The 27,365-nt window shown below is 32.6% G+C and overlaps 1 protein-coding gene and 1 long non-coding RNA gene across 3 annotated transcripts; one reads left to right on the forward strand and one right to left on the reverse strand.

Moving 5' to 3' along the window:
• Positions 1 to 492: 492 nt before the first annotated feature.
• Positions 493 to 26,226, reverse strand: LOC143051212 (G2/M phase-specific E3 ubiquitin-protein ligase-like). Its single transcript, XM_076224190.1, has 9 exons — positions 26,120 to 26,226; positions 25,367 to 25,480; positions 12,887 to 12,991; positions 11,584 to 11,761; positions 9,942 to 10,059; positions 9,069 to 9,289; positions 5,008 to 5,205; positions 4,204 to 4,381; positions 493 to 3,044 (listed from the first exon to the last, which is right to left on the reverse strand). The coding sequence occupies exons 1-9, from the start codon at positions 26,158 to 26,160 to the stop codon at positions 2,734 to 2,736; spliced, it is 1,464 nt and encodes a 487-aa protein (XP_076080305.1). The 5' UTR covers positions 26,161 to 26,226; the 3' UTR covers positions 493 to 2,733.
• On the forward strand, positions 16,508 to 18,043 carry LOC143051211 (uncharacterized). Of its 2 annotated transcripts, none has more exons than XR_012970651.1 (3): positions 16,508 to 16,839; positions 17,267 to 17,360; positions 17,944 to 18,043. It is a non-coding gene; the product is annotated as an uncharacterized LOC143051211 (long non-coding RNA). The 2 variants fall into 2 exon arrangements; XR_012970652.1 differs by lacking the exon at positions 17,944 to 18,043 and adding an exon at positions 17,717 to 17,803 and having other exon boundaries at positions 17,267 to 17,682.
• Positions 26,227 to 27,365: the final 1,139 nt, after the last annotated feature.

A 27,365-nucleotide genomic window follows, 5' to 3' on the forward strand; every position in this document is an offset into this window, starting at 1 on the left:
TTAAACGAGACTAGAATACTTGAACATAAAGTTGTAAAAATAATATTTGACAAAACAAATATAAGATTAAACGAGACTAGAATACTTGAACATAAAGTTGTAAAAATAATATTTGACAAAACAAATATAAGATTAAACGAGACTAGAATACTTGAACATAAAGTTGTAAAAATAATATTTGACAAAACAAATATAAGATTAAACAAGACTAGAATACTTGAACATAAAGTTGTAAAAATAATATTTGACAAAACAAATATAAGATTAAACGAGACTAGAATACTTGAATATAAAGTTGTAAAAATAATATTTGACAAAACAAATATAAGATTAAACGAGACTAGAATACTTGAACATAAAGTTTTAAAAATAATATTTGACAAAACAAATATAAGATTAAACAAGACTAGAATACTTGAACATAAAGTTGTAAAAATAATATTTGACAAAACAAATATAAGATTAAACAAGACTAGAATACTTGAACATAAAGTTGTAAAAATAATATTTGACAAAACAAATATAAGATTAAACAAGACTAGAATACTTGAACATAAAGTTGTAAAAATAATATTTGACAAAACAAATATATATATATTATATATAAACAAATACTTCATAAAAAAAAGTCTTTATGTTTTTAAAGTCAACATGAAGACTTATTATCAAACAAGATCTGGAATTTGTCATTCGTCACTAAAATAGTATAGCACTAAAACTATATAAGTTAATTGACCTTAACAAATAGGAACTGCACAGGAAAAGCATATGTAGGGCTATATGTAGCGGCAGCTTAATAAAAACACAGCAAGTCTTGATGTAAATGATAGAACACATGTAGTTTCAAATACACGTAGGACGTTGTAAATAGTTTGGACATCAGTCCTTTTAGCCCCCTTTATAGGTCAATCAAATTTGTTTGGAAAATCACAGGCAGTCTATTTCATTATGAATCTATAAAAGAAGAAAAACTTGAGCTAACATCTGACAATCTTCCTGTAAAGTTTCAGGGGTCTGGGATGAAAACTGTAGGAGAATTGATTACACAATTTATGTACCTACTTTTCCCCGCCCATCGATAAACAGGTTTTGAACTTTGTCCAACCTGACCAAAAATATCATCAAAATCAGTATCAAAATAAATGATCCACATTGAAATAAGAACACACCCTTATTGGCCCCTTTGGCCCTCTTCTTTTGAAACAAGTGGGGTTACAATCTCAGTTTCAAATGTCATGCTTCATTTAGTGGCAAGGACCATTATGTTAAAAATTTCAGGAACATTTGTCTAGTACGACGAACACACCTATACAATAATAAAACCACAAATTTTGTTGCTGTCTTATAAAAATAATATATCACCACGCACAGTAAAGGCAATAGAAAAACATGTAAGGTGCACAACGATAAGAAATATATGTACACACGTAAAACAAATTGAGTATTTATATTGAAAAAAATGCCTGTAAACTTAATTCTACTAACATCAAACATGACTAAAATGAACTGCTTAAACCTCTATGCCAAGCCATTCTCGTCAAAACTATGTTGAAACTATGTTTAAGCCATTATTCAAAGAATTTAGTCACTGAGATTTAAAAAAAAATAAAAATGTGGATTTTGTGACATGTGGAGAACATGGCATTGTCCTTCCTGGGACAAATGTACTTATAGAGTATGTAATCAATGACAAGGAGAAAATCATTATGAAGCCAAAAAGTTTCTATGATAAGGCAAGGTCTGTTTTGAAGAGATACTGGAATGTAAAGCTGTCAACAGTGGATATGCCAGAGTGGTTGCAAGAGATGGAATACAACATTGATACTGACCAAGATGGCGGTGAATACAAATTTCTAGAATACGTAGCTAAAAGATGGTTTGGGAATCACAAATTTATATCGCAAATGGAAAATGAAAACTTCATCCTTATTATATTCATTAGTAGTGTGCATATAAATCTTAGTGTGCAATTTTCAATTCTCAGTGTGTGTTTTTCAGTTTATTTAATCTCAGTGTGTAATTTTTAATTTTCAATTCTCATTGTGTAAATTTTTGGAAAAATGGCGTAAACATAGTTTTGACAAGAATGGCTTCCCATAAACATCAATGCTTATGATGTAAATAAGTGATGCATCAAAAACAAAATATAAAATATTGCAAAAAACAACAAAACAACCTTCATATCAAATTTGGCCATTACTACTCATAAATGATTTGTATGATAAATATCTACTTTTAAATAAAAATGATATACAAAGAAATTCAATGTTGTCAGGGCATTACTTGCATCCAAAATTGACCAAAAAAAGTACAAATTCTTTTCATCATCAGATAAAATTATAAGAAGCAACTTTGGCTATATTGCAATTGTTTTGCCACTAAGTCATCTAAGTTCATTAAATGAAAAAAATAAATCTCTACAAGTGTATCATTAATTTTTGAAAGTTTTTCTTCAAAAATGTGAGTGAACAGATTAACTTTTTTAGTCAACAGTTCCCATTCATTTCTGTAATTGATAATTTTAAAATTCTACAACATTTGGATTGATTCATATCTGACTTGTGGCTAATGATGAAAAAATGAATAGGATTATTTTCATTTTATTTTATTTTAAGTTAAAGCTAATGTGTGGCCAAGAAATAGCATTATGCTAATATTTGTTTTGTTTATATTAGCTTAACATTTAATGTACAGTAATCTACAATGGTCTGAGCAACAATCACTGTTTATACATTAACATTTACTGAAAGTACCTCCATTCATCAACCCAACCAAAAAGTTACTTGCAAATACATACAGATTGGTATTTGCAGCATTTACAAACAACTGCAACTCATTTGAACAAGTCACTGCACATGGAAAGTATTGTGTATTGTCATGGTGAAATGTCACCGCAGGTTTTGGATGGAACCCAGTTGTGGGTATTCTGCTTGATCCTGTTGCAAAAACAAGGATATGTTTTGGCTCTAATTCTCTGATGAACTCATTCATTGTCGTTGTAAGAATAACATCTCCTTCTTTAAGGACTGTCTCCAGTTCATTGTCTAAATAAAAAAAAAATCTGTCACATGTAAGTCTAATTTTTGTCAATCACAGTTAAGAAGGTATGTATAAATCTTCCAATAATTGGGGGATTAAATTTGCAAAATTTTTAACACTTCTTGATTTCAATATATTTATCAATGGCAATGGCATCTGTCAACCTCAAAAGAAACACTAAATTAACCTCAATACATGATTAGGAATGTATATATATTTTCAATAGTATTGAATCAAATTTTGGAAAATTTCACTTTTATGTTTTGTATTTATGGCAACAGCATCAAATCTTGAAGGTCTTCACAAGTTTAGAACCATCAAATTTTGAAAAGATTGGATCAGTAGTTCTGGAGACCCCAAATGCAACAGCAGCCATAAATTTCCATGTAAATTTTGATGTCATTAAATGTATTCATTTATTAATACTGTTTTTCCCTTACTTAATATATAATACACGTATAAACTGCCTTGTATACCAACATATACTGGATAAATTGATATCACAAATATACTCTAAATTAATAATAATATTTGAGAAGAATTTTCTATTTAAGGGCATACAATACAGTTTTGATCCTGTATTTACAGTTTGATGAAAATTTGCATATAGGCTATTTTATGCCTGATTAAATCAAATCTGTAATAAAAAATATACCTTTATGTGCTACTTTTTGAGTTAAATGAGGTAGAAATTTTGTATATTTGCGGAAAATTTGGATTTGTGGCCTTATTTCCCTTTCGAAAGAAAAACATCACTTTTTTGTTTTAAAAGACAACACAATTTGTTTTTTGGTAAATAATAAGTAATTTCTGTATTTTATAAGTATCATAAAAAATTATGCATTTTTTATTCAGAAATAACTCATATTTATCAAATGGTCATGAATTGAGAAAAAAACGTAATTTTTTAATGTATATTTATCAAAAATTAAAAAATTGAACTATTTACTGTTTTATAAAATTTGGTCCACATAATCTCTCTGCAAAATGAAACAAAATGTCATTTTAATGCACTCATTTTCAAATTAAATCAGTTTGAATGATAAAAATCAGTCGAAAAATGCATCTTTACCAATATGTTGCGAAAATAACATTTTACGTTAACAACGTCATTACCTCCCCTGTAACTGTATTGTATGCCCTTAAAAGTCTAGAAAAACATACCTTGAATTGATTCAACAAAATGATGAAAATTGACTAGCACCAATTCTTCGTGCTCTTTCTTCCTTGGATCATGGGAGAACCTTGGCTTCAGTAATGCCAAAAGGTCAGACGAATTGATTCTGACCTTTTTGTACTCGAACAGATCTCTTAGATTCTCCTTGATGACTAGTTTTAGTACCTGTAAATAACTATATAGTAAAACTAATTTGTCTTCAATTAAAACAAGCGAGATAGCAGTCATAGGGACTGCAAATCTCACTCATTCCACATATCTAAAGATTTTTTTGTCAATTATATAGTTTTTTATATCATTTCTTTTACCCCATAACTACTATATACACAAAACACATTATTAAACCCATAATATACCATATCCAAGCTTTGGAAGAAAACATGTCCTAAGAATTTGACCAATTTCAAATATTTAAATTTTGCCTTTTTTACCCCGATATTTACAAATTCTTTTTGGTTTTCCCTAATAATAATGTTAATACTTTATAAAACCTATGGCAAGCCGTTCTCGTCACAACTATGTTTAAACCCTTTTTTCGAAAAAAAATACACACTGAGATTTAAAAACCTAAAATAACACACTGAGAATTTGAAATTACACACTGAGATTTAAAAAAATAAAAAACACACACTGAGAATTCAAAATTACACATTGAGATTTTAAAAAGACACACTGAGATGAAATAAATTGAAAAATACACACTGAGATTAATATGCAAATTACTAATGAATATTCATGAGATGAATAATAGGTGAGAAAAAAAACTAATTTATCAATACATTTAACCTTACATCATATGTTTCCAGCCCCTTCTTCAAATCAGTGATCATTGAGCTGCATCTGAGTGTGGTCAGATAAGAGGCTGCAACTCCAATAAATTCCTCCTTATTATCCATTGTTACCCTCGACATTATTCCATCTATCTCTTCCCACCATCTATTTTTGTCAACTGCTTCTCTAACTTCATTGTCGCAAGTTGCATTTTCAACCTATACATAAAGTATTGAAGAGAGATAATATTTTAAAGGGATATACATAAACTATCATCTAATTGTACATGAAAGAGGTTACTACTGTAAATATTTGTCATTATGTTCACTCTTTGTCCTATCAAGTAATCCTATCTTTTATGATATCTGATCTAGTCAACTGACTAATGTCTGCATACAAATAACTTATTTGAGCACACCAAATAAAACTTTCATTTATCATCAAGATACATGAAATGTAAACAACTATTTCAATTGCAAGTGTTTTTTGGGGTATTTTTTTTTCAACTTAATTTACCAAAAAATATCACCTAGATTCCTTTTGGGTTCCACTTAAAAAAACTAGATAAAAAAGATGCCCCCTGAGGCCCTGCTGCATGCATATGAAAATAGGTTTGCAAGCATTAGATTCAGCAAACAGTGATGCAGAAGTACATCTTTAAATGGTTGTGTCTGTAAGGCATGTTTGATGCCCCCATCATAGTTGATTTATTCTATAAAGTAGAACATATACCGGTGATGTTGTTCCTTCTTAGCTTCACAACTCAAGTTTTTCAAAATTAAAAAGAGGTAACTTTAATATTCAAATGTCACATGATGAATTCTATTTTTCAAATGAACAATTATCAGTAATGCATATTTACACCTCTGTGGCTGTGTAATGACAAAGGCATATAGTGACAAAGTTCACCATCCTGACATTTGTGAAATTTTTTAAAAACAGAATCGAACAATATGCATGACGTTTGTAAATGTTCTAATACTCTACATAATACAAAAGTTCCAGCTTGAAAACTGTTGGAGTAAGCCGGACAAACCATGTTCTCTTTATGCAGTTAGTACAAAAAATTGACTACGTCCAAACTACCTGTCATTTTGACAATATTTCATGAAAATCATGTGGATCTGCACACCTCCATTATGTGAAATACCAGTGCAGAGGTATGGCAAGCCGTTCTCGTCAAAACTATGTTTAAACCATTTTTCGAAAAATTTACACACTGAGAATTACAACAAAGCACTCTGAGATTTAAAAACTTCAAACGCACATTGAGAATTGAGAATTACACACTGAGAATTGAAAATTACACACTGAGAATAAAAAATTACACACTGAGATTTCATAAAGACGCACTGAGATTACAAAAATGAAAAACGCACACTGAGAATTGAAAATTACACACTGAGATTTCATAAAGACGCACTGAGATTACAAAAATGAAAAACACACACTGAGAATTGAAAATTACACACTGAGATTTCAAAAAGACACACTGAGAATAAATAAACTGAAAACACACACTAAGAATTTGAAATTACACACTGAGAATTTAAAATTACACACTGAGATTTGTGCGCACTTTTTATGCGCACATATCTAATTAGCATACTTAATCTGAATCTATTACAAACTAAAACAACAAGGGGACAAAACTCGTTAGTCCTTCGATTTGGCCGTTCCAAATTATTAATAAAAAAAACTTTAGAAATACAAGAACAAGAAAAATACCTACTTACTCAGTTGTTACAAAATACAACCAAATGGTGAAAAACTTTATTAAAATTATAAGAAAACATTGGAACAATCTGCAAAAGAATGCAGTGAAATTTTTACTCAAGTGTCTAATATAGCATATAAACGTAACAAAAATATAAAAGATTAACTAGCGAAATCAGGGAAACAGTTGGAAGACTTTGAAAAGGGACACATGTTTAATTACTGGTAGTAATGATCTGAATTATAAGCAACAAACTTATGAATATGAGCGATGTTAAGTCTTGAAATTTATAACGAATGTTGGTTGAAGGAATCGCATTTCATTATAATGACAAGAGTTCTTGAGATCAAGATATAAATCTGTTGAATTATTCATCTCATGAATATTCATTAGTAATTTGCATATTAATCTCAGTGCGTATTTTTGAAATCTCAGTATGTAATTAACAATTCTCAGTGTGTGTTTTTCAATTTATTTCATCCAGTGTGTCTTTTTAAAATCTCAGTGTGTGATTTTGAATTCTCAGTATGTTTTTTATTTTTTTAAATCTCAGTGTGTAATTTCGATTTCTCAGTGTGTTATTTTAGGTTTTTAATTCTCAGTGTGTATTTTTTTTTGAAAAAATGGTTTAAACATAGTTTTGACGAGAACGGCTTGCCATACAGAGGTTTAATTGAAGCATTCAATGGCAGATAATTTTGTTAAGTGCTTTTTATGGGTTCAAAGAGGTTGGAGTTTATATAATTTCTGTTCTGTTGGTGATATACAAAGTTGTCAGTGGAATTATAGTTTAAATGCTGTTTGCTATTTAGTTAATATATAGTTAAAGGGGTAACTCTGCAAATTCTGGAAAATACTCCTCAATGGTATGTTTCCAGTAAAAAAATACAGTACAAAACAAATATAAGAAAATATGTAAAATGCAAAACAACTGATACAATAAATGCATTTTTCAAAGTTTCCAGCACAATTTAGCAAGTTGATTTATTTTCCAAACAGTGTTCATTATGTTTTGTTGATTTTTTTTTATCGTCAATATAAAAATTTATTATACCGTTGTTTTTCTAATCGGTTGAGGCATATGATAGAAAGATTTCATATTGGATGTATTACATTTGGCGACTGTAAACTGTTCACTTTTTGAACTTCTACTTCAGACTCACTTACAAGGATCAATATATTAAACTGTTATTTTTACCATTGTTGAAGCATATGATAAAAAGATCATATCATGTCATTTTTCATATCAGATGTATTATAAGCCCTCGATCCTTCACCTCTTGGGCTGATAATACATCTGATAAATACATCTGATATGAAAAATGCCATGTATAATCTGATAATATATTGAGCGATTCATCTTAATAATTATTGTGATATTTCAAGTTTCAAATGAAATTGAAATGAAGTGGTTTGTCGATTTCAGTTTCGATCAAATTATTTTGAAGGAAACATGATTTAAATAACAAAAGAATTTATATATACATCAACTTGGTTGTTGTTGCTTATTAGAGATGATGTTTGAAATAATACGGAAAAACTCTTTTAGTATGAAATAACAAATTTATGAAAAAAATAAAATCTTTAAGATGTATATAATTATAAATTAATAAAAATGCAGGTATTTACATACAATGTTAAATAAACTTTTTAAAGTGAGTTTTGTTATTTCCCTGTCAAATGGGTTATGTAATAAGACCAGGTACCCCTAAGCCAGCTGCCCTGGACTGCTTAGGGTTCATGTATTTTAAAATAAAATATGTTGCTTATGTAAAAAAAAAAAAAGAAAAAAAAGAAATGAAGTTTGAAACTAAATAAATTTGAAGTTCAATGAATTACTGTATCGTCCTAAATCTTGACCAATAGATGAAAAGTATATGGTAGTAGTTGTGATGACATAATTAGCTGATTTATTTAATTCTTAGTTTACTAACTGTAAATTGTGTTTGAATTTTGACTTTTATATTTTCTTTTGCCATTTCATTTATGTAAAATTGAGAATGGAAATGGGAAATGTATCAAAGAGACAACAACCGGACCATAGAAAAAACAACAGCAGAAGGTCACCAACAGGTCTTCCATGTAACGAGAAATTCCCGCAACCGGAGGCGTCCTTCAGCTAGCCCCTAAAAAAATATATACTAGTTCAGTGATTATGAATGCCATACTAATTTCCAAATTGTACACAAGAAACTAAAATCAAAATAACATGTTTTCATTTGCATGCTGTAATTGTGTTCACTTTGTTTGACGTTTGTTCAGTTTATTTACTTTTAGTAAAATATTTATTTTTTTTACGTTTGTTTCTATGAATGTAGGCCAACTGAAAATTTGACTATCCTACATCTTTACAAATTATTGTACCTCGTTTAGCTGTTGGTGATAGTATTCTTCTACCACATCATCAACCTGACTTATGACTGTTGAAGTTGCCACAATTGCATCCACCATTGAGGGAACAAATAGTGCAGGTGCTTCCGAACCCTGTATAATCCCTGTGGCCATCATAATACCCAAAGCTATATATTCCCCTCTTGCCTGGGCACCATAATTAGGGCGTAAAGTATATCCTCTATTACGGCAACCTTATAATAAATATAGATTTCAGTTAATTATATTTACACAGATCGATGATATTTACCGTTTTTTTTTTGGTGCAATTAAACATGAGGCTCTAATCACTGATCTGGTTTACAGTGGTAGAAGTCTGTTAAATATTACTAAATATATCAATATGGTATACATATAGAATGGGGAAAAAATTGAAATAAAAAGAAAGTACAGCCTGTAACATTCACTATACAAATTAAATATCAAATATTTTAACACCACAAATATGGATCGGAGGAAGGATTGATTGATTGATTGTTGGTTGCTTAATGGCCAGTGGCAAATATTTCATGCATGTTCAGGACGATCTGAGAAAGGAACATTTTAAGCCATGCTTTGTTCAATTTGTCTTGGCGGTTCTGAAGAAAATGATTAAAATTCAATTTTTGCTAAAGGCTGTTCCCAGGGAAGGCAATTTTATTTAATCTCAGTAATTTTAAATTCTCAGTGTGTGTTTTTCATTTTTTTTTAATTTTAGTGTGTAATTTTAAAATCTCAGTGTGTTATTTTAGGTTTTTAAATCTCAAGTGTGGTTATTAATTCTCAGTGTGTAATTTTTTCGAAAAAAAGGGTTTAAACATAGTTTTGACGAGAACTGCTGGCCATAATATATATATAGGGTCAAACCTGTAACAAGACCACTGGACTCAATGACAGACTGCCAGAGAAGTCGGAAATATTCACGCCTGGGTCCCCCTGCATCAGCTGCAGCCTCCACACTACCTTCATCTGATGTAAAACTGACCTAAAAATATAGATTTATATAATTGCAGATATTTCCTGTCCACTGCTTCAGAATAGATGCATTAGAAAGAAGTCCATTTTTAGAGTTCTCACCTACTTTCCACAATAAAAGAAGGTCGGAGAACTATATTCTATACTGAATCACCCACAGATCAAACATGCCAAAGTAAAACCTTACTTTAAAATTCTTAAAGTTGTCAGGATAAAAATAAAGTATTACATAGGAACAGGATGGATTGACAGATTTTAAATTTTTATTGAAATTAACATCTATTCCTGACTTGCGGCGACCTGGATGCATCCCTAACTTAGATGTTTTTGTCAGAGTTTTCCCTTTTCAGTAGGTATAACATTCGAAGACATCATGACTTTTCTCCGCTGCCTAAGGATACAGTTTGAGTGATCTGAGTGAAAATGTGGAATCTCTGCGTTGTAAGAGGTATTCGTCAACAGAAAAATTTTGCAACTTCCAAATAATTTTTTATCAGAAATAAAACCTCGAATAATTTCATAGAGGTGCCAAATGTACAAATTATAACATGAAACTAAAAAGTTCAGCGTTTTCCAATTTCCTTCGGAATACTCTAATTTATGGTTTTGTTTGAAAGAAAAATTTCTGCTTGTCCCGAGGGTACATTGACTGCTACAAAAGACAACTCTTGGCAGGAAGAATGACCGCAAGTCAGAAATTAACTAACAAGTGTTAGCTCACTGGATGGGTCCTGTTTTCAAGATAATGACAAGGTGTTTGTATAATATTAAGATCTAGATTTCAGAAATTGAGTATTCCCAGTGGTTTCATAGAAGATTTATGAAAAAGTTAACTCATGGACAAAGGACAACAGAAAGTGATTGAAAAGCTCACCCTGGCTTTTAGGAAGGTAAAATAAAAACACATGTAGATAAAAGTGATCAATGTGTAGCTTTTGAGGTTTTTAAATCTCAGTGTGTCTTTTTGAAAATCTCTTGTGTTTTTGGAAGTTTCTTTATCTCAGTGTGTGTTTTGTATTCTTAGTGTGTATTTTTTGAGGTTTTGAAATCGTAGAGTTCTGTTGTTTTTTTGAAAGTTTTTTAATATTGAGCAGTTCAGTGTGTTTGTTTAAGTTTTTAATCTGTTTGGTTTTTTTAATTAAATTCTCAATGTTTGTTTTTGTTTTTAAATCTCAGCGTGTGTTTTTGAAGTTTTTAAATCTCAGCGTGTGTTTTTGAAGTTTTTAAATCTCAGTGTCTTTTTGAATTCTCAGTGTGGCATAACTTTTTGGAAATTTTGGTCCTCCATGCTCATCAACTTTGTACTTGATTTGGCCTTTTAACTTTTTGATTCGAGTGTCACTGAGTGTAACTGATGAGTCTTCTGTAGATGAAACATGGTCTGGCACATAAAATTATAATCCTGGAACCTTTGATTATCATTTGTAGTTTTTGAAATCTCAGCTTCGAAATTTTTTGAAAAATGGTTTTAAGAGCTTGCTTTACTGAAACCTTTTATATTATTTCACCAATCACCAATCTATGAATTTTATACCTTTAAAAGGCTAGCTTTCTTGACAAATGCATCCCTCTTGAAATACATCAGAGAAGATTTGAAAACTGTATTTCTGGATACAATGAGCCTTCTATCCACCCCAGATATTTTGCTATCTGCCCATGCTGATACAATACCCCTGACCTCTTCTGGTGTTCTACCCTGTACTTGTTCATACCTGTAATTAGTATATAATGTTTAATTCTGCATCTTCAAAGATCAATGAACCATGATGTTGAGGTCAGGGTCCATTCAAATGTCAATTACATTCTGCATCTCCATGCAAGGTTTTCTGTTACTTATTAGTTATTACATTATTTAAGAATACAGAAACTGATATAAAGTTTTCCACTTTTTGAAGTGTCAAGGCGACATTAATGTGATGATTCTGTAAGCAGCTTTAAATTGCATTCTCACACAATGATTTATTTATTTATCTATTCTTTGAGAATATAGATTTTTTTTTTTGGGGGGGAGGGTTAAAATGTACTTAATTTATTACATCACCTGGTCTCATTATGTTAATGAACTACACACATGCCTTTTCATGTTACCATTAAATAGTTATTGGTCTACTTGGATCCTACTTTATACACAATTCATGGACGAATATTATTGGAAATTTTTTTTTTACAGCAAATTTTTTACCTTAGAATGAAAAGAAGCAGCACACTAAAAACAACAAGAATTGTAACATATTTTCAACAAAAATAATATTTTGCTTCCCTTAAATACAATTTTTTGGGGGACTGACTTCCATGACTTTGGAGGGAGACTTTATTTTGTAATGCAATAATGTATATAAGATATCTTATAAACTATAGGCGATATCTTAATATAATTACAGTTTAAGTAGATATCTTATAAACTAAACAAGATGTCTCAAGGACTTTTTAAGATATCCTATATAGTTTACAAGATATCTCCTAAAACTTTATAACACATCTCATTAAGATTATCAGATATCTAGTTTATGAGATATCTCTACAAACAACATATTTAAAAAGATATCTGATAAAGTTTATAAGATATATTATATACTTTATAAGATATCTCATAAACTTTCTTGATATCTTGAAAACTTAAGGAGATATCTTACAAACTATATAACAGAAAATAAAACACACTTTATTCCAGATACCCTAAGGATCGTTCAGTTCCAGTTTGACAACAGACGACAGACACCAAGTGATGGCAAAAGCTCATATTTCCCTGGAGGAAAGGTGAGCTAAAAATGCTGGACCAGTAAGTTCTCATCTCTTACCTTCAATTGTTCTATCAAAAAGTTTATTATGTTATTTACCTTCCATATGCTGACTCACGCTCTTCAGATTTTGAGGTTATAGTATATTCATCAACACTTTCTTGAATAGCTGTTTCAAGAGCCTCATCCTCATCCATTGCTCCTCTGAATAATAAAAATTCATCTGACATTTGAAATATACATGTATTACAATCATTCTTGACAAAAAAAACCAAATATTGAGAACATGAAGAATTTCCTCTTTTTCTCTATTTCTGTTACAGCCAACTAAGGATATATCTCTTCTGAAGATATTTCTATGACCTGAAATGTTGGTCATCAGGTACAAAAAGCGTCAATTTTGACGATTTTACGTACTTTCTCTTGACCCAGAAGACCCAGGGATGCTGGTAAAGCCTGCATGTAGAGTGGACCCTAGTTAATAAATTGACCCCAACCGTTGTTAGGTGGGATTGAATCTGATCTTGGTTCAGCAGTCTACAGAAGGTCATTTGGACCAAAAATACGGAATTTCACGATTTTTTTTCTGATTTTTGACTTCAAATGGACACGAAACTGGAAGTGGTAATTTCCTATGCGTATTTCAATAATAATAACGATTGGAAGTTATATGGCCATGAGTTTGCACTATTTTTGCAAGTTTTATGCCTCTGAACTTCCTGTGTAAGACACAGATGTGAAGCCCACCCCTCCAGAAAACTAAGTTTCAGCAGATTCAATTTTAGTCAGTATTTGTGCTCAAAATGCAACTTATACATGAGAAACATGAACATGGATAGCCTCAGGTTGACGGAACATGCACAACTTTTAAAATAATTTTCCTAAAGTGGTCTTCTAAAAGTATGGAACGACCTTGGAGCCAAATAAAGGTGGTCTGGGTACGCCCCTCATATGACGGTCACCGCATGGTAAGGGTTAAGGTTTATCAATATATACACCTATCATATAAAAATTTTGCAGATATATTTTTCTTCTGCAAGGAAAAACTTTCCTTAATGTATATATGTCATAGATAAATATGAAAACATAAGGCAACTACTGAAATGAAATTCCACTTCTCCCTACTTTATCCTAGTGGTAGACCACAATCCTAGATATTAAAAGCCCTGATTCTAAGTGTGTTTTTTTATGTCAGTATAATTTTTTCGACAAAAATTCATAGTCTCGCCTACTTTTGCTGTTAATCACAGGCTCAGCAAATATGAGGGAAAAGAATCAATAAAATTATTCCTGTTGATACTATCTTTTGATCGTAAAAAGCTTCTTTCCAAGTTTGGTAATCAAAGTGCTGTAAGCACTGTAGGCAGGCATACGTCGGGCATATAGGGCGTAGCTAGTAACCAAGAAGAAAGTCTGACTGCAAAAGTGGAAGGTCTCAGACCTCGGACCACCGCTAATTTGACCCCCTGCGTCCAAACTAAAAAAATACGAAAATTTCGTTTTCTAATTCAAAATTGCCCCCCCCAACAGCGTGATCAATTGAACTAATATTAATAGACTTCTGACCTAGTTGACTACGTATTGACCACAAACAATATTCCTACGACTTTTGCAATTTGGGAAATCTTAACTACATGTCTTTAGAGATTTTCGGCGATTAAATATTTCATACATTTGTTCTTAGCCAAAAGCTCAAGGTAGAATAAATTACACAAGGATTCCTAATGTGCTCTACTTCCTATGTGCAACTTCAAAACTTTTGGGAAAATCGACTATCATTTAAGGTTTTTCTGGTCATAATTTTTGTAATCCAGAATGAAAAGTGTGAAAAAACTGTCCAATAAGTTATAAATAATATAGTAGCTAGCTAGATGATAACAATGGCACGTATTTCAGCATTTATTGGGTATAACACAAACCCAGGATGCTCCCATAAGGCATCTTAACTGCCTAAAAATCCAAGATAGTTTATGAATCTAATAAATGTTTTAAAAACTTCAACTGCAGACTGTATGTAATGTTAACTGGAAGAAAAACTAAGTCCATGTATAAGTAAAATACAGATACACAGGTACAAAATGTTAACAAGATTTCCTTCTAGATACTAGCTTTTGATCATAAAAAAGCTTATGTCCATGTTTGGTACAAATCCAAAATGGTATAGGAAAGTTATTAAAAAAAGATAAAACTTTAACCAAAGAGTGAATGTGTTGTTTCAGGGCAGAAAATCTAAGTCCATCTAAAAGAAAAATACTGAAAAAAATTGAAATTTATTTTTACAAAATTTACTTCTGGATACTATTTATTATCATAAACAAGCTTCTGTCCAAGTTTGGTAGAAATCAAGTATAGTTTAAGAAAGTTATTAAAATTTCAAAAACTGTAACCAGAGTGAATGTAATGTTTCCCAGCAGAAAAACTAAGTCCATTTATAAGTAAAAGGCGAAAAAAATGGAATTTTGTAAAAATCTGGATACTATCTTATGATCAGAAACAAACTTCTGTTCAAGTTTGGAACAAACTGAGGATAGTTTAAGAAAGTTATTCAAATTTTAAAAACTTTAACCAAGAGTAAATGTTATGTTTCCTGGCAGAAAAACTAAGTCTATTTTTAAGTCAAATACTGAAAAAAGGGAATTTTGTTTTTACAAAATTTACTTCTAGATACATGTACTATCTTATGATCATGAACAAGCTTCTGTCCAAGTTTGGTAGAAATCCAGAATAGTTTAAGAAAGTTATTAAAATTTTAAAAACTTTAACCACAGAGTGAATATTTGTGTACGCTGACGACGGAATGTAGGATCGCTATGTCTTGCTTTTTCGACTAAAGTCAAAGGCTCGAGAAAAATGGCTTAAATTCACTTTCATTTGGCCAAGTGGTTAGAGGAAAAAGAATAAAATGTACAAAGTTACAGATGGATGCCAAAATTCACTGGAGATTAAATTTACTAAGATGAATGGCAAGCCGTTCTCGTCAAAACTATGTTTAAACCATTTTTCGAAAAAATTTACACACTGAGAATTACAAGAAAGCACACTGAGATTTAAAACTTCAATACGCACACTGAGAATTGAAAATTACACACTGAGAATTAAAAATTACACACTGAGATTTCATAAAGACGCACTGAGATTACAAAAATGAAAAATGCACACTGAGAATTGAATATTATACACTGAGAATTGAAAATTACACACTGAGATTTCAAAAAGAGACACTGAGAATAAATAAACTGAAAACACACACTGAGAATTTGAAATTACACACTGAGAATTTCAAATTACACACTGAGAATTTAAAATTACACACTGAGATTTTCATATTTGAGCTTTTTATGCGCACATATCTAATTAGCATACTTAATCTGAATCTATTACAAGCTTAAAACAACAAGGGGACAGAACTCGTTAGTCCTTCGATTTGGTTCCAAATTATTAATAAAAAAAACTTTAGAAATACAAGAACAAGAAAAATACCCACTTACTCTTATTACAAAATACAACCAAATGGTGAAAAACTTTATTAAAATTATAAGAAAACATTGGAACAATCTGCAAAAAGAATGCAGTGAAATTTTTACCCAAGTGTCTATTATAGCATATAAACGTAACAAAAATATAAAAGATGAACTAGCAAAATCAAGGAAACTGTTGGAAGACTTTTGAAAAGGTGTAGTAGAGTGATTTTTATGATCATTTTATATATTGTAAAAATCATCTATTTAATTACTATATTAATTATAAAAGCTTAATTACATATTTTGAATATTGTATATTCAGTTTAAATTATTACTTACAAACCTTATTTTTATGTATAGTAATATTCACGTTATTTTCTATGAATATTCATTAGGGATTTACTTGAATCATTGTATTTGATTGGCTGTTAATATTTTCGCGGTCAAGTTTAATTTCCTTTGTTTTGTACCTGTACATTTCCACGGGACGATAGCCATGACAGTCCATTGAATTTATGGTCTGATTATATTGACCACATATAGTTTACCTGTAAACCTTATATATTTTGGACAACATTATTACAGAATACTGTAAGTTACTTCTTTATTAACATTATTTGTATTTTTCACGTAAATGAGATTCTAGTAAAGTTTCTATTTTGTTTTGTAACGTTCTCCTCATATCGCATGTATGTAACACAAGTACACGAGATGTACATGATAGTATTTTATTAAGCTAGAAGTATATGATTTTATAATCTACGGTTTATTTGCCACGGTAGAATTGTATTGTTAATTTGCGTACATGACTATTTGATTATTGTCATGAATAGTCTATATTTTATAAATGACGGCTTATTAAGTGAAAGACAGAAAAGTGTTTCCATTTATATAAAGTAATAGTTTTGTAGTAAATAGTTTTTATCAAGTACAAATATGAATGAGTAAAGAATATTTGTTACATTGTATATTTTTATAATTAAAAGTCCGAGTATTTATGTTCGTATTTTGGTTTCAGGACTCCATGTAATGTAATTATGTAGAACACATGATTGTGATGTGTATATGATGTGTCGTTAACCTTATCAGTAGTACAACTCACTCCACAAGTGGTAAGAGTATATTTATTTATAGTTTAACTTTGTTTATATTGTATTGTAAACATGAATTACCTCCCGTTAATTTGGAGCTTTTAATGAATCGATAATATTGACATCATAAGTCTTTATGATTATTATATTTGCAACTTTATGATTGTTGTATGATATTATGTAGTTAATTATTATACGTATTATATATTTTAATGAAGTCATTATTAATAAATGTAGATGTAACATTTATTATATACCGTTTGTTAGGTAAACCAGTATTGAATACAAATACACAGATACACGTAAATTACATATCACATTCCGATTTAGTGTATCGACAAAGGTCAAGCTAAATAAAGATAAAAAAAAAGACAAAGGTCAAGCTATTGTAAAAGTACACGTGACACCCGATGTCAATTTCTTTGAATGTAAACACTGAACATTTTCTACTTGCAATACATTTTACTTGCTACTTAGTTAATAACAGATAAAGGTATTATTTATTATAATTCTGTATTATATAACCTGTGATATTCGTAAACGTATATATATTTATGTTATATGAAATAGCTTGTAATTTATATATGTTGTATTGCTATTTCAGACTTGTTATTTATATACTGGTACAATAAAGAATCAGAACCTTTAGCTCTCGTTAGGTGTTATTCATTAACGCATAGAAAACCACCTACTACAAATGGCGCCCACGTAGGGACATATTAGACATTCACTGAGTTAGATAGTATCTAGATTTTGAGAGTGTAGATATACATTGTTGATTATTTTTTAATATTGATTAAAAATTTCCATTTGATCATTTAGTGTGGTGGTGTTGACACTTATTAGATTGTTGCATTAATATTGAACTTGAATTAGGGTGAATGAATTGAATGTTTATAGGTACACTAGTCTACACCGTTAGCCATGTATGACCAACCGAATGAGCCATATTGCAACGCCAGGTATGACCAACACTACAATACCTACGACACTTTTGATCCACAGTACTATCCACCACGCAGAAAACGTCGTCGCCACCGAAGACGCAACAGACAACGTCCATACTGGGACCAGATAGAAGCTGAATACCAACCTGCTCCTACTCCGACTTATGTATCTCAACCATCCAGAGAACCTGTTATATGCTACAGATGTGGACAACCAGGCCACTATGCCTTTGCCTGCTGTGTTAGATTGGATCACACTAGAAAAGCTTGTAACTTTCAGCAGATGAACACTGAAGCTAAGATATACCAACAACGACAGTTATCAGGTGATACAGAAGGATTACTTGGTAGCCCTAATGAAGTCACAGTAGTCATCAATGGACTTCAAGCAGCAGCACTACTAGATACTGGTTCTACAGTCAGTACAGTTAGCCAGTCATTCCATCGACAGTACCTTGCTGACAGTCCTATTCAGACACTCAACCAGATACTTAACATCGAATGTGCAGATGGCCAGAACATGCCATACCTTGGTTACATCTCAGCAGATTTACAGTTACCAGGTACATCTACATCAGCAGATCCTCAGCCATGCTTACTGTTAGTCGTTCCAGACAGTTCTTACAACCAGCTTGTACCACTTCTACTGGGAACCAACGTTTTGACAGCAGCTATGACTGATGTAAAGCAACGATATGGATCACGTTTTCTACAAACAGCAGATCTACATACACCATGGTATATTACGTTTAGATGTCTCCTACTTAGAGATAAGGAACTACAGAAGAGATGCAACAGACTTGCCATCATTAAGAGTGCTGAAGGAAAGACTATCCGTATACCACCTAACAAAGATGTCGTTCTACAGGGATACATGGACCATGAACTACCATACCATCCAGTTTGTGGACTCCTACAGTCAACTGATAGAGCAGCAATACCATCAGACTTAGATATAGCTCCATCATTAGTATCATATCAGTATAGAAACAACAGCATCATACCAGTACATATCAGCAATGTAACTACCAGAACAGTGACAGTTTCGCCAAATGCCATCCTTTGCGAACTTCAACCTGTTTCAGTCACCGACATTGATGTACCAGACACCTACGAACAAGATGCATGGAATGAATCTACATTTCCAGATACACTTACTGATGATCAACTACGTAAAGCCAGAGAACTACTACATCAATTCAGAGATGTATTCAGCACTTCAGATACTGATATAGGCCACATTACCGCCGTACAGCATAAGATAGAACTGAAAGATGAAACACCATTCAAACAACGACACCGGCGTATTCCACCTGCCTTATTCGACGAAGTTAGAACACACCTTCAACAACTACTTACTGCTGGGATCATTCGTCGTTCACATTCGCCTTGGTCATCGAATGTTGTATTGGTTAGGAAGAAAGACAACAAGCTCAGAATGTGTGTAGATTATAGACAACTGAACCAGCTGACGATTAAAGACTCATATGCTCTTCCTAGAAGCGAAGAAATCCTTGACGCCTTGGGAGGAAACAACTACTATACCGTCATGGACATGAAGAGTGGTTATCACCAAGTAGAGGTAGAAGAGACACACAAGGCTAGAACAGCATTTACAGTCGGCCCTCTTGGTTTCTACGAGTTTAACAGACTCCCGTTTGGCCTCGTAAACAGTCCAGCAACTTACCAACGTCTCATGGAACAGATACTTGGAGATCTTCACCTAGATATATGCTTTATATACCTTGACGACTTGATCATCTTTTCGGAGACGTATGAAGAACATCTTGAAAGGTTACAGATGGTACTACAACGACTAAGAGAACACAACTTGAAACTTTCGCCCAAGAAATGTGCATTCTTCAAAGACAAAGTCAAGTACATCGGTCACATTGTCTCTAAAGATGGTATTTCACCCGATCCAGATAAACTAGAGAAAGTTATCAACTGGCCTCGACCAACAACGCCAGAAGAGGTACGTCGCTTCCTTGGTTTTGTCGGCTATTATCGCAAGTTTGTCAAAGATTTCTCCAAGATAGCAAGACCGCTCACAGATTTGATGCCTGTACCAAAGAAGTCCAGTAAGCGAACACTTAAGAAGCCAACAGTAACATCATGGGTTTGGGACAAGCCACAAGAAGATGCCTTCCAGAAGCTCAAAAGTCAACTAGCGATGCCACCAGTTCTTGGTTATCCACGTTACAAGGAACCTTTTGAATTACATACAGACGCATCTATGCTTGGTCTTGGAGCAATACTGTACCAAACACAAGAAGGAAAGAAAAGAGCCATAGCCTATGCCAGCAGAGGACTTAGCAAGACTGAGAGGAACTACCCAGTCCATAAGTTAGAATTCCTTGCTCTGCAATGGTCAGTAACAGAGAAATTTCATGATTACCTTTATGGCAACACATTTACCGTGGTTACAGACAACAACCCACTTACCTACGTTTTAACAACAGCGAAGCTTGATGCCACTGGACATCGTTGGATAGCAAGTTTGTCATCATACAACTTTAACATCGTCTACCGACCTGGTGTCAACAACGCTGATGCAGATGCACTTTCCAGACTTCCAGAACTGCTTGGTCGTACCAACACCTCCAACATTAGTACAGATTCTGTGAAAGCCATTTGTCAGTTACAGCATGCACAACCATATGTTCAGACGTTATCAATGACAACATCTAAAGCCACTGATGATCCATACTTACCATCACAACATCTAGTTAACATCAAGATGGAACAGAAGAAAGATACTTACCTTAAAGATTGGATATATTGGGTTGATGAACATCGCAAGCCACGAAAAGAACAGCTAGAACGTTCACCATGGAACACTTGGTTTTTGAACAACTACGACAAGTTGAAAATGATCGATGGCGTACTCTACCGTATTATCCAGGACAATGGGGAACAACATAAACAAATGGTATTACCTGAAGACTGCATTTCCAAAGTATTAACAGCATTACATGATGAGATGGGACATCAAGGCAGAGACAAAACAGTATCATTGGTTAGAGATCGTTTTGTTTGGTTTGGAATGAATCGAGATGTTGACAACTGGATATCGAACTGCGACAGATGTATTCGACGGAAGCAACCTGCAAGTCATAGAGCACCACTTATCAGCATTGAGACGACACAACCTCTTGAGTTAGTTTGTATGGACTATCTCTCACTTGAAAGATCTACAGGTGGATTTGAGAACATACTAGTAATAACAGACCACTTCACTCGATATGCCTTGGCAATACCAACTAGAAACCAGACAGCAAGAACAACTGCAGATGCATTCTTCAACAACTTTGTCGTCCACTATGGTTTGCCAGAAAGAATACATTCCGATCAAGGTGCCAACTTTGGATCCAAAATAATTAAGGAATTATGCAACATCACTGGTATGACTAAGTCAAGAACAACACCGTATCATCCAATGGGTAATGGCATCACCGAGCGTTTCAACAGGACATTACTTGGTATGCTTGGAACATTAGAGAACGTCCAGAAGAAAGATTGGAAGTCGCATGTTGCTGGTCTTGTCCATGCTTACAATTGCACTCGTCAAACATCAACTGGATTCTCTCCATATTTCTTGATGTTCGGAAGACAACCAAAACTACCTATCGACATCGCTTTTGGAATTGGAGATGAAGCTGAACCTATTACCACAACTAAGTATGCAGAGGAAATGCAAGAAAGACTACGCAAAGCATATGATACAGCAACAAGGAACATCTTTGCTGCCCAGAAACGACAGAAGACACACTACGACCAGAAAGTAAAAGGAGCTGTGCTGAAACCGGGAGATAGAGTTTTAGTCAAGACTCTAGCTTTTGATGGAAAGCACAAGTTAGCAGATAGGTGGGAAGATGACCCGTACTGTATAATTAGTCAGCCTAATTGTGGAATACCAGTATACGTGGTTCAGAAAGAGAATAAAGAAGGAAGAAAGAGGACTCTACATAGGAATCTGTTCTTGCCTATTGGAGATCTGCCAAAGGAGATTATTGATAAAGAAAAGAAACGTCCTGCGCCCAGGCAAAGAAGAAAGAAGCAGCCTGAGGAACCGACGAAATCTGAAGGGAACAGTGAGAACAGGACCACTGATGAAGTATCAGATGGGGAGTCGGAGCAGGAGTATGGATATTATATACTTGATCAGGATACACAGGACAACACTAACAGTGATGTACCAGTTGTGGACCTACAAGAAGAAGGAACTCTTGGTTTCACTGGTGACGGCCATGATGGAGCTGAGAGTAGTGATCAGCAGGGAACTGGTTTAGGAGGGGACGCTCTTCCTGTGGACATTAATACAGCTGCAGAACCAAACCCTGTGAGTGATGAGGAACCTGAAGAAGCGACTGCTCAGACTACCGAAGAAAACACTTCTATTGATCAAGATGAGAGTGCGCCAACAGACTTATCACATGAAGAGGCAGACGAACCCACCATAGCTCCGGAACAACAACAAAGAAGAAGACGTATATTACCGACACCACCACGAGACCCACCAGTAGCAACTAGACCTCAGAGAGAAAGGAAACCACCGAAATACCTGGAGGACTATGTTGTATCCAAGCAGGCTACTACTATCCAACAGCCTGATTGGTTAATGAGGATTCACTGGTTGGAGTCTGAAGCAAGAAAAGGAAGATTTAAAGGTTTAGAGATGGAGTTGTCAAGAACCATCCTCGACATCATGCGAACTGGTTAATGGTTTGCCGAGGACGTCAACATTCAGTGAAGGGGGAAACAGACGGGAATGACGTGGAAGTCATTTTCCTACAGCGGGGAGAATGTAGTAGAGTGATTTTTATGATCATTTTATATATTGTAAAAATCATCTATTTAATTACTATATTAATTATAAAAGCTTAATTACATATTTTGAATATTGTATATTCAGTTTAAATTATTACTTACAAACCTTATTTTTATGTATAGTAATATTCACGTTATTTTCTATGAATATTCATTAGGGATTTACTTGAATCATTGTATTTGATTGGCTGTTAATATTTTCGCGGTCAAGTTTAATTTCCTTTGTTTTGTACCTGTACATTTCCACGGGACGATAGCCATGACAGTCCATTGAATTTATGGTCTGATTATATTGACCACATATAGTTTACCTGTAAACCTTATATATTTTGGACAACATTATTACAGAATACTGTAAGTTACTTCTTTATTAACATTATTTGTATTTTTCACGTAAATGAGATTCTAGTAAAGTTTCTATTTTGTTTTGTAACGTTCTCCTCATATCGCATGTATGTAACACAAGTACACGAGATGTACATGATAGTATTTTATTAAGCTAGAAGTATATGATTTTATAATCTACGGTTTATTTGCCACGGTAGAATTGTATTGTTAATTTGCGTACATGACTATTTGATTATTGTCATGAATAGTCTATATTTTATAAATGACGGCTTATTAAGTGAAAGACAGAAAAGTGTTTCCATTTATATAAAGTAATAGTTTTGTAGTAAATAGTTTTTATCAAGTACAAATATGAATGAGTAAAGAATATTTGTTACATTATATATTTTTATAATTAAGAGTCCGAGTATTTATGTTCGTATTTTGGTTTCAGGACTCCATGTAATGTAATTATGTAGAACACATGATTGTGATGTGTATATGATGTGTCGTTAACCTTATCAGTAGTACAACTCACTCCACAAGTGGTAAGAGTATATTTATTTATAGTTTAACTTTGTTTATATTGTATTGTAAACATGAATTACCTCCCGTTAATTTGGAGCTTTTAATGAATCGATAATATTGACATCATAAGTCTTTATGATTATTATATTTGCAACTTTATGATTGTTGTATGATATTATGTAGTTAATTATTATACGTATTATATATTTTAATGAAGTCATTATTAATAAATGTAGATGTAACATTTATTATATACCGTTTGTTAGGTAAACCAGTATTGAATACAAATACACAGATACACGTAAATTACATATCACATTCCGATTTAGTATATCGACAAAGGTCAAGCTACACATAAAGAGAAAAAAAAACAAAGGTCAAGCTATTGTAAAAGTACACGTGACACCCGATGTCAATTTCTTTGAATGTAAACACTGAACATTTTCTACTTGCAATACATTTTACTTGCTACTTAGTTAATAACAGATAAAGGTATTATTTATTATAATTCTGTATTATATAACCTGTGATATTCGTAAACGTATATATATTTATGTTATATGAAATAGCTTGTTATTTATATATGTTGTATTGCTATTTCAGACTTGTTATTTATATACTGGTACAATAAAGAATCAGAACCTTTAGCTCTCGTTAGGTGTTATTCATTAACGCATAGAAAACCATCTACTACAAAGGGACCCATGTTTAATTACTGGTAGTAGTAATGATCTGAATTACATTGAATTATAGGCAACAAACTTATGAATATGAGCGATGTTAAGTCTTGAAATTTAATACGAATGTTGGTTGAAGGAATCGCATTTCATTATAATGACAAGAGTTCTTGAGATCAAGATATTAATCTGTTGAATTATTCATCTCATGAATATTCATTAGAAATTTGCATATTAATCTCAGTGTGTATTGTTGAAATCTCAGTGTGTAATTAACAATTTTCAGTGTGTTTTTCAATTTATTTCATCTCAGTGTGTCTTTTTAAAATCTCAGTGTGTAATTTTGAATTCTCAGTGTGTGTTTTTTATTTTTTTAAATCTCAGTGTGTAATTTCGATTTCTCAGTGTGTTATTTTGGGTTTTTAAATCTCAGTGTGTATTTTTGTCGAAAAAAGGGTTTAAACATAGTTTTGACGAGAACGGCTTGCCATAAAGATGGAACTTAAAATTACACAATGAGATTTGTGCTGTATTATCTGGTGCATTGTTTTATTATGTGTATTTTTGCTTCAGATTGTTTGAAACATTTTTCACAAGAAGGAATTTCATAAATTACAAGAAATCACCCAGATAATATCCATCTGTTAATGACTTTTTTGAAATTGGAAATGAAATGAAAAAGCAATACAGAAAGACTGTTAATATTAAGAATACATACACCATTTTCATGTAAAGATCATCAAGTTGTGTAATATTACATGCATCTGTTCTGTCACTTATATTAGGTCTGCTATCCTTAAATGACATGCTCTCAGTTCCTTCAGAGTTTGGCCTAAATTAAAAAAATTCTAATTATATCAGTTTTATATTTAAAAATTTCAGAGATATACATGAATAAACACATAAAAACATTGCACATAGTATACAGTACATGAGTCAAGTATAAGAACAGTGTTTAGATTTTTTGTTCTTTATTTGCTATGAAGGCTTCAACAATACTGTGAAATCATTATATTCGTGGTATAACATTTTTCACTGATTTCTGGATCATATTACACAAAAAGAATTGAATGAATAACTGCGACCCTTGGTTGGTAAAATGTCTACCCTATAGACGATAGCTTATGGAAACCTTATAGATGATAGCTTGTGACATTATAGCATTTGTCATTATTATACCCCCCTTTTAAAAGCAGAGGTATATATAGTGATGGGGAAGTCCATCCTTCTGTTCTTTCGTCTGGTACAATATGTTTCACTTTGTATCTGCAACTCCTCCATAACCACTTATCAGAATGAATTGAAACTTTTTTTTTTTGGCCTTATCATACCTTTTACAACAGGTTTGTTAAATACGGTCAAATGATTCTTGAAAAGATAACAATGTGAATAAAAGGACAGCAGACACAATGTAATGACACCAGCTTACATGACCTAACTAAAGAAAAAAAAAAGCAAATTAATTATTTACTTGAGATGTTTTTTTGGAGGATGCAAATCTGGAAGATCCATTGTCTTTTGTTCCTTTGAACATGTATCTTGACGTTTTTTTGGTGGATGCAAATCTGGAAGATCCAATGTCTCTTTTTCTACAGTGCATGTATCTTGACGTTTTTTTGGAGGATGCAAATCTGGAAGATCCAATGTCTCTTTTTCTACAGTACATGTATCATCTGCCTTAAAGAAATGTAATAAAAACTAGAATAAGGTGATTTAGTGCTCACAGATACCCAACCTGCACCCTTCTTAAGAGCAAGTGATTGATTATATAATTTATGTTTAAAGTACAATTTAATACATGTTTGAAAATGCCATTTTATGTTTCTATTTGTCAGTTTCTGCCAAAAAACTAAGAAAGACAGAACCAGATACTCTGCAGGGCGCAGCTTTATACGACCACAGAGGTCGAACCCTGACCAGTTGAGACAAGTATAGACACAACATTTAAGCTTGATACAGTTCTGAATTTGGATTGTGATTAAATAGTTGACACAACATAGGTTTCTGACACAGAATGAATGCGGTCTAAGAACTTTATTTTTCGAGATATAACCCAAAAACTGGATTTGACCCCATGTTCTATTTTAGCAACAGGGGCCATGTTTGTTGATGGATCCAATCACCTGATACAATTTATAAACTAAAACCCAGAGGAACATTCAGTTAAGGTTTGTTAGTATTTGACCTAGTAGTTTCACAGGAGAAGATTTAAAAAATAGTTGACCTTCATTTAGTTGTCAGTAACAACATATTAAAATTTTAAAAGCTTTGGTTGAACAGTTCATGAGTTAATGCACGGACAACATTTGATTGCCACCCGCCCGCCGCACATCCCCAAATCAATAACCGACATTTTTGTCACAAAAATCCGGTTAAAAAGAAGATATGGTATGATTGCCAATGAGACAACTATCCACAAAAGACCAAAATGACACAAACATTAACAACTGTAGGTCACCGTATGACCTTCAACAATGAGCAAAGCCCATACCCCATAGTCAGATATAAAAGGCCCCAATAAGACAATGTAAAACTAATGTCCCTATTTATGTAAAAAAATGAACGAAAAACAAATATGTACATGTAACACATAAACAAACGACAACCACTGAATTACAGGCTCCTGACTTGGGACAGGCACATACATAAATAATGTGGCGGGGTTAAACATGTTAGTGGGATCCCAACCCTCCCCCTAACCTGGGACAGTGGTATAA

Source organism: Mytilus galloprovincialis, chromosome 11 (assembly GCF_965363235.1).
Source record: "Mytilus galloprovincialis chromosome 11, xbMytGall1.hap1.1, whole genome shotgun sequence".
NCBI lineage: Eukaryota > Metazoa > Mollusca > Bivalvia > Mytilida > Mytilidae > Mytilus > Mytilus galloprovincialis.

Excerpts from the sequence above, each read along its gene's own strand:
- LOC143051212 (XM_076224190.1), bottom strand. The coding sequence starts at position 26,160 with ATGGATCTTCCAGATTTGCATCCTCCAAAAAAACATCTCAA. Across the intron at positions 9,290-9,941 it reads GTCCAGTGGTCTTGTTACAG|GTTGCCGTAATAGAGGATAT; the intron begins GTTTGACCCTAT and ends ATTTATTATAAG. Across the intron at positions 3,045-4,203 it reads TTTTGTTGAATCAATTCAAG|ACAATGAACTGGAGACAGTC; the intron begins GTATGTTTTTCT and ends TTTTTTATTTAG.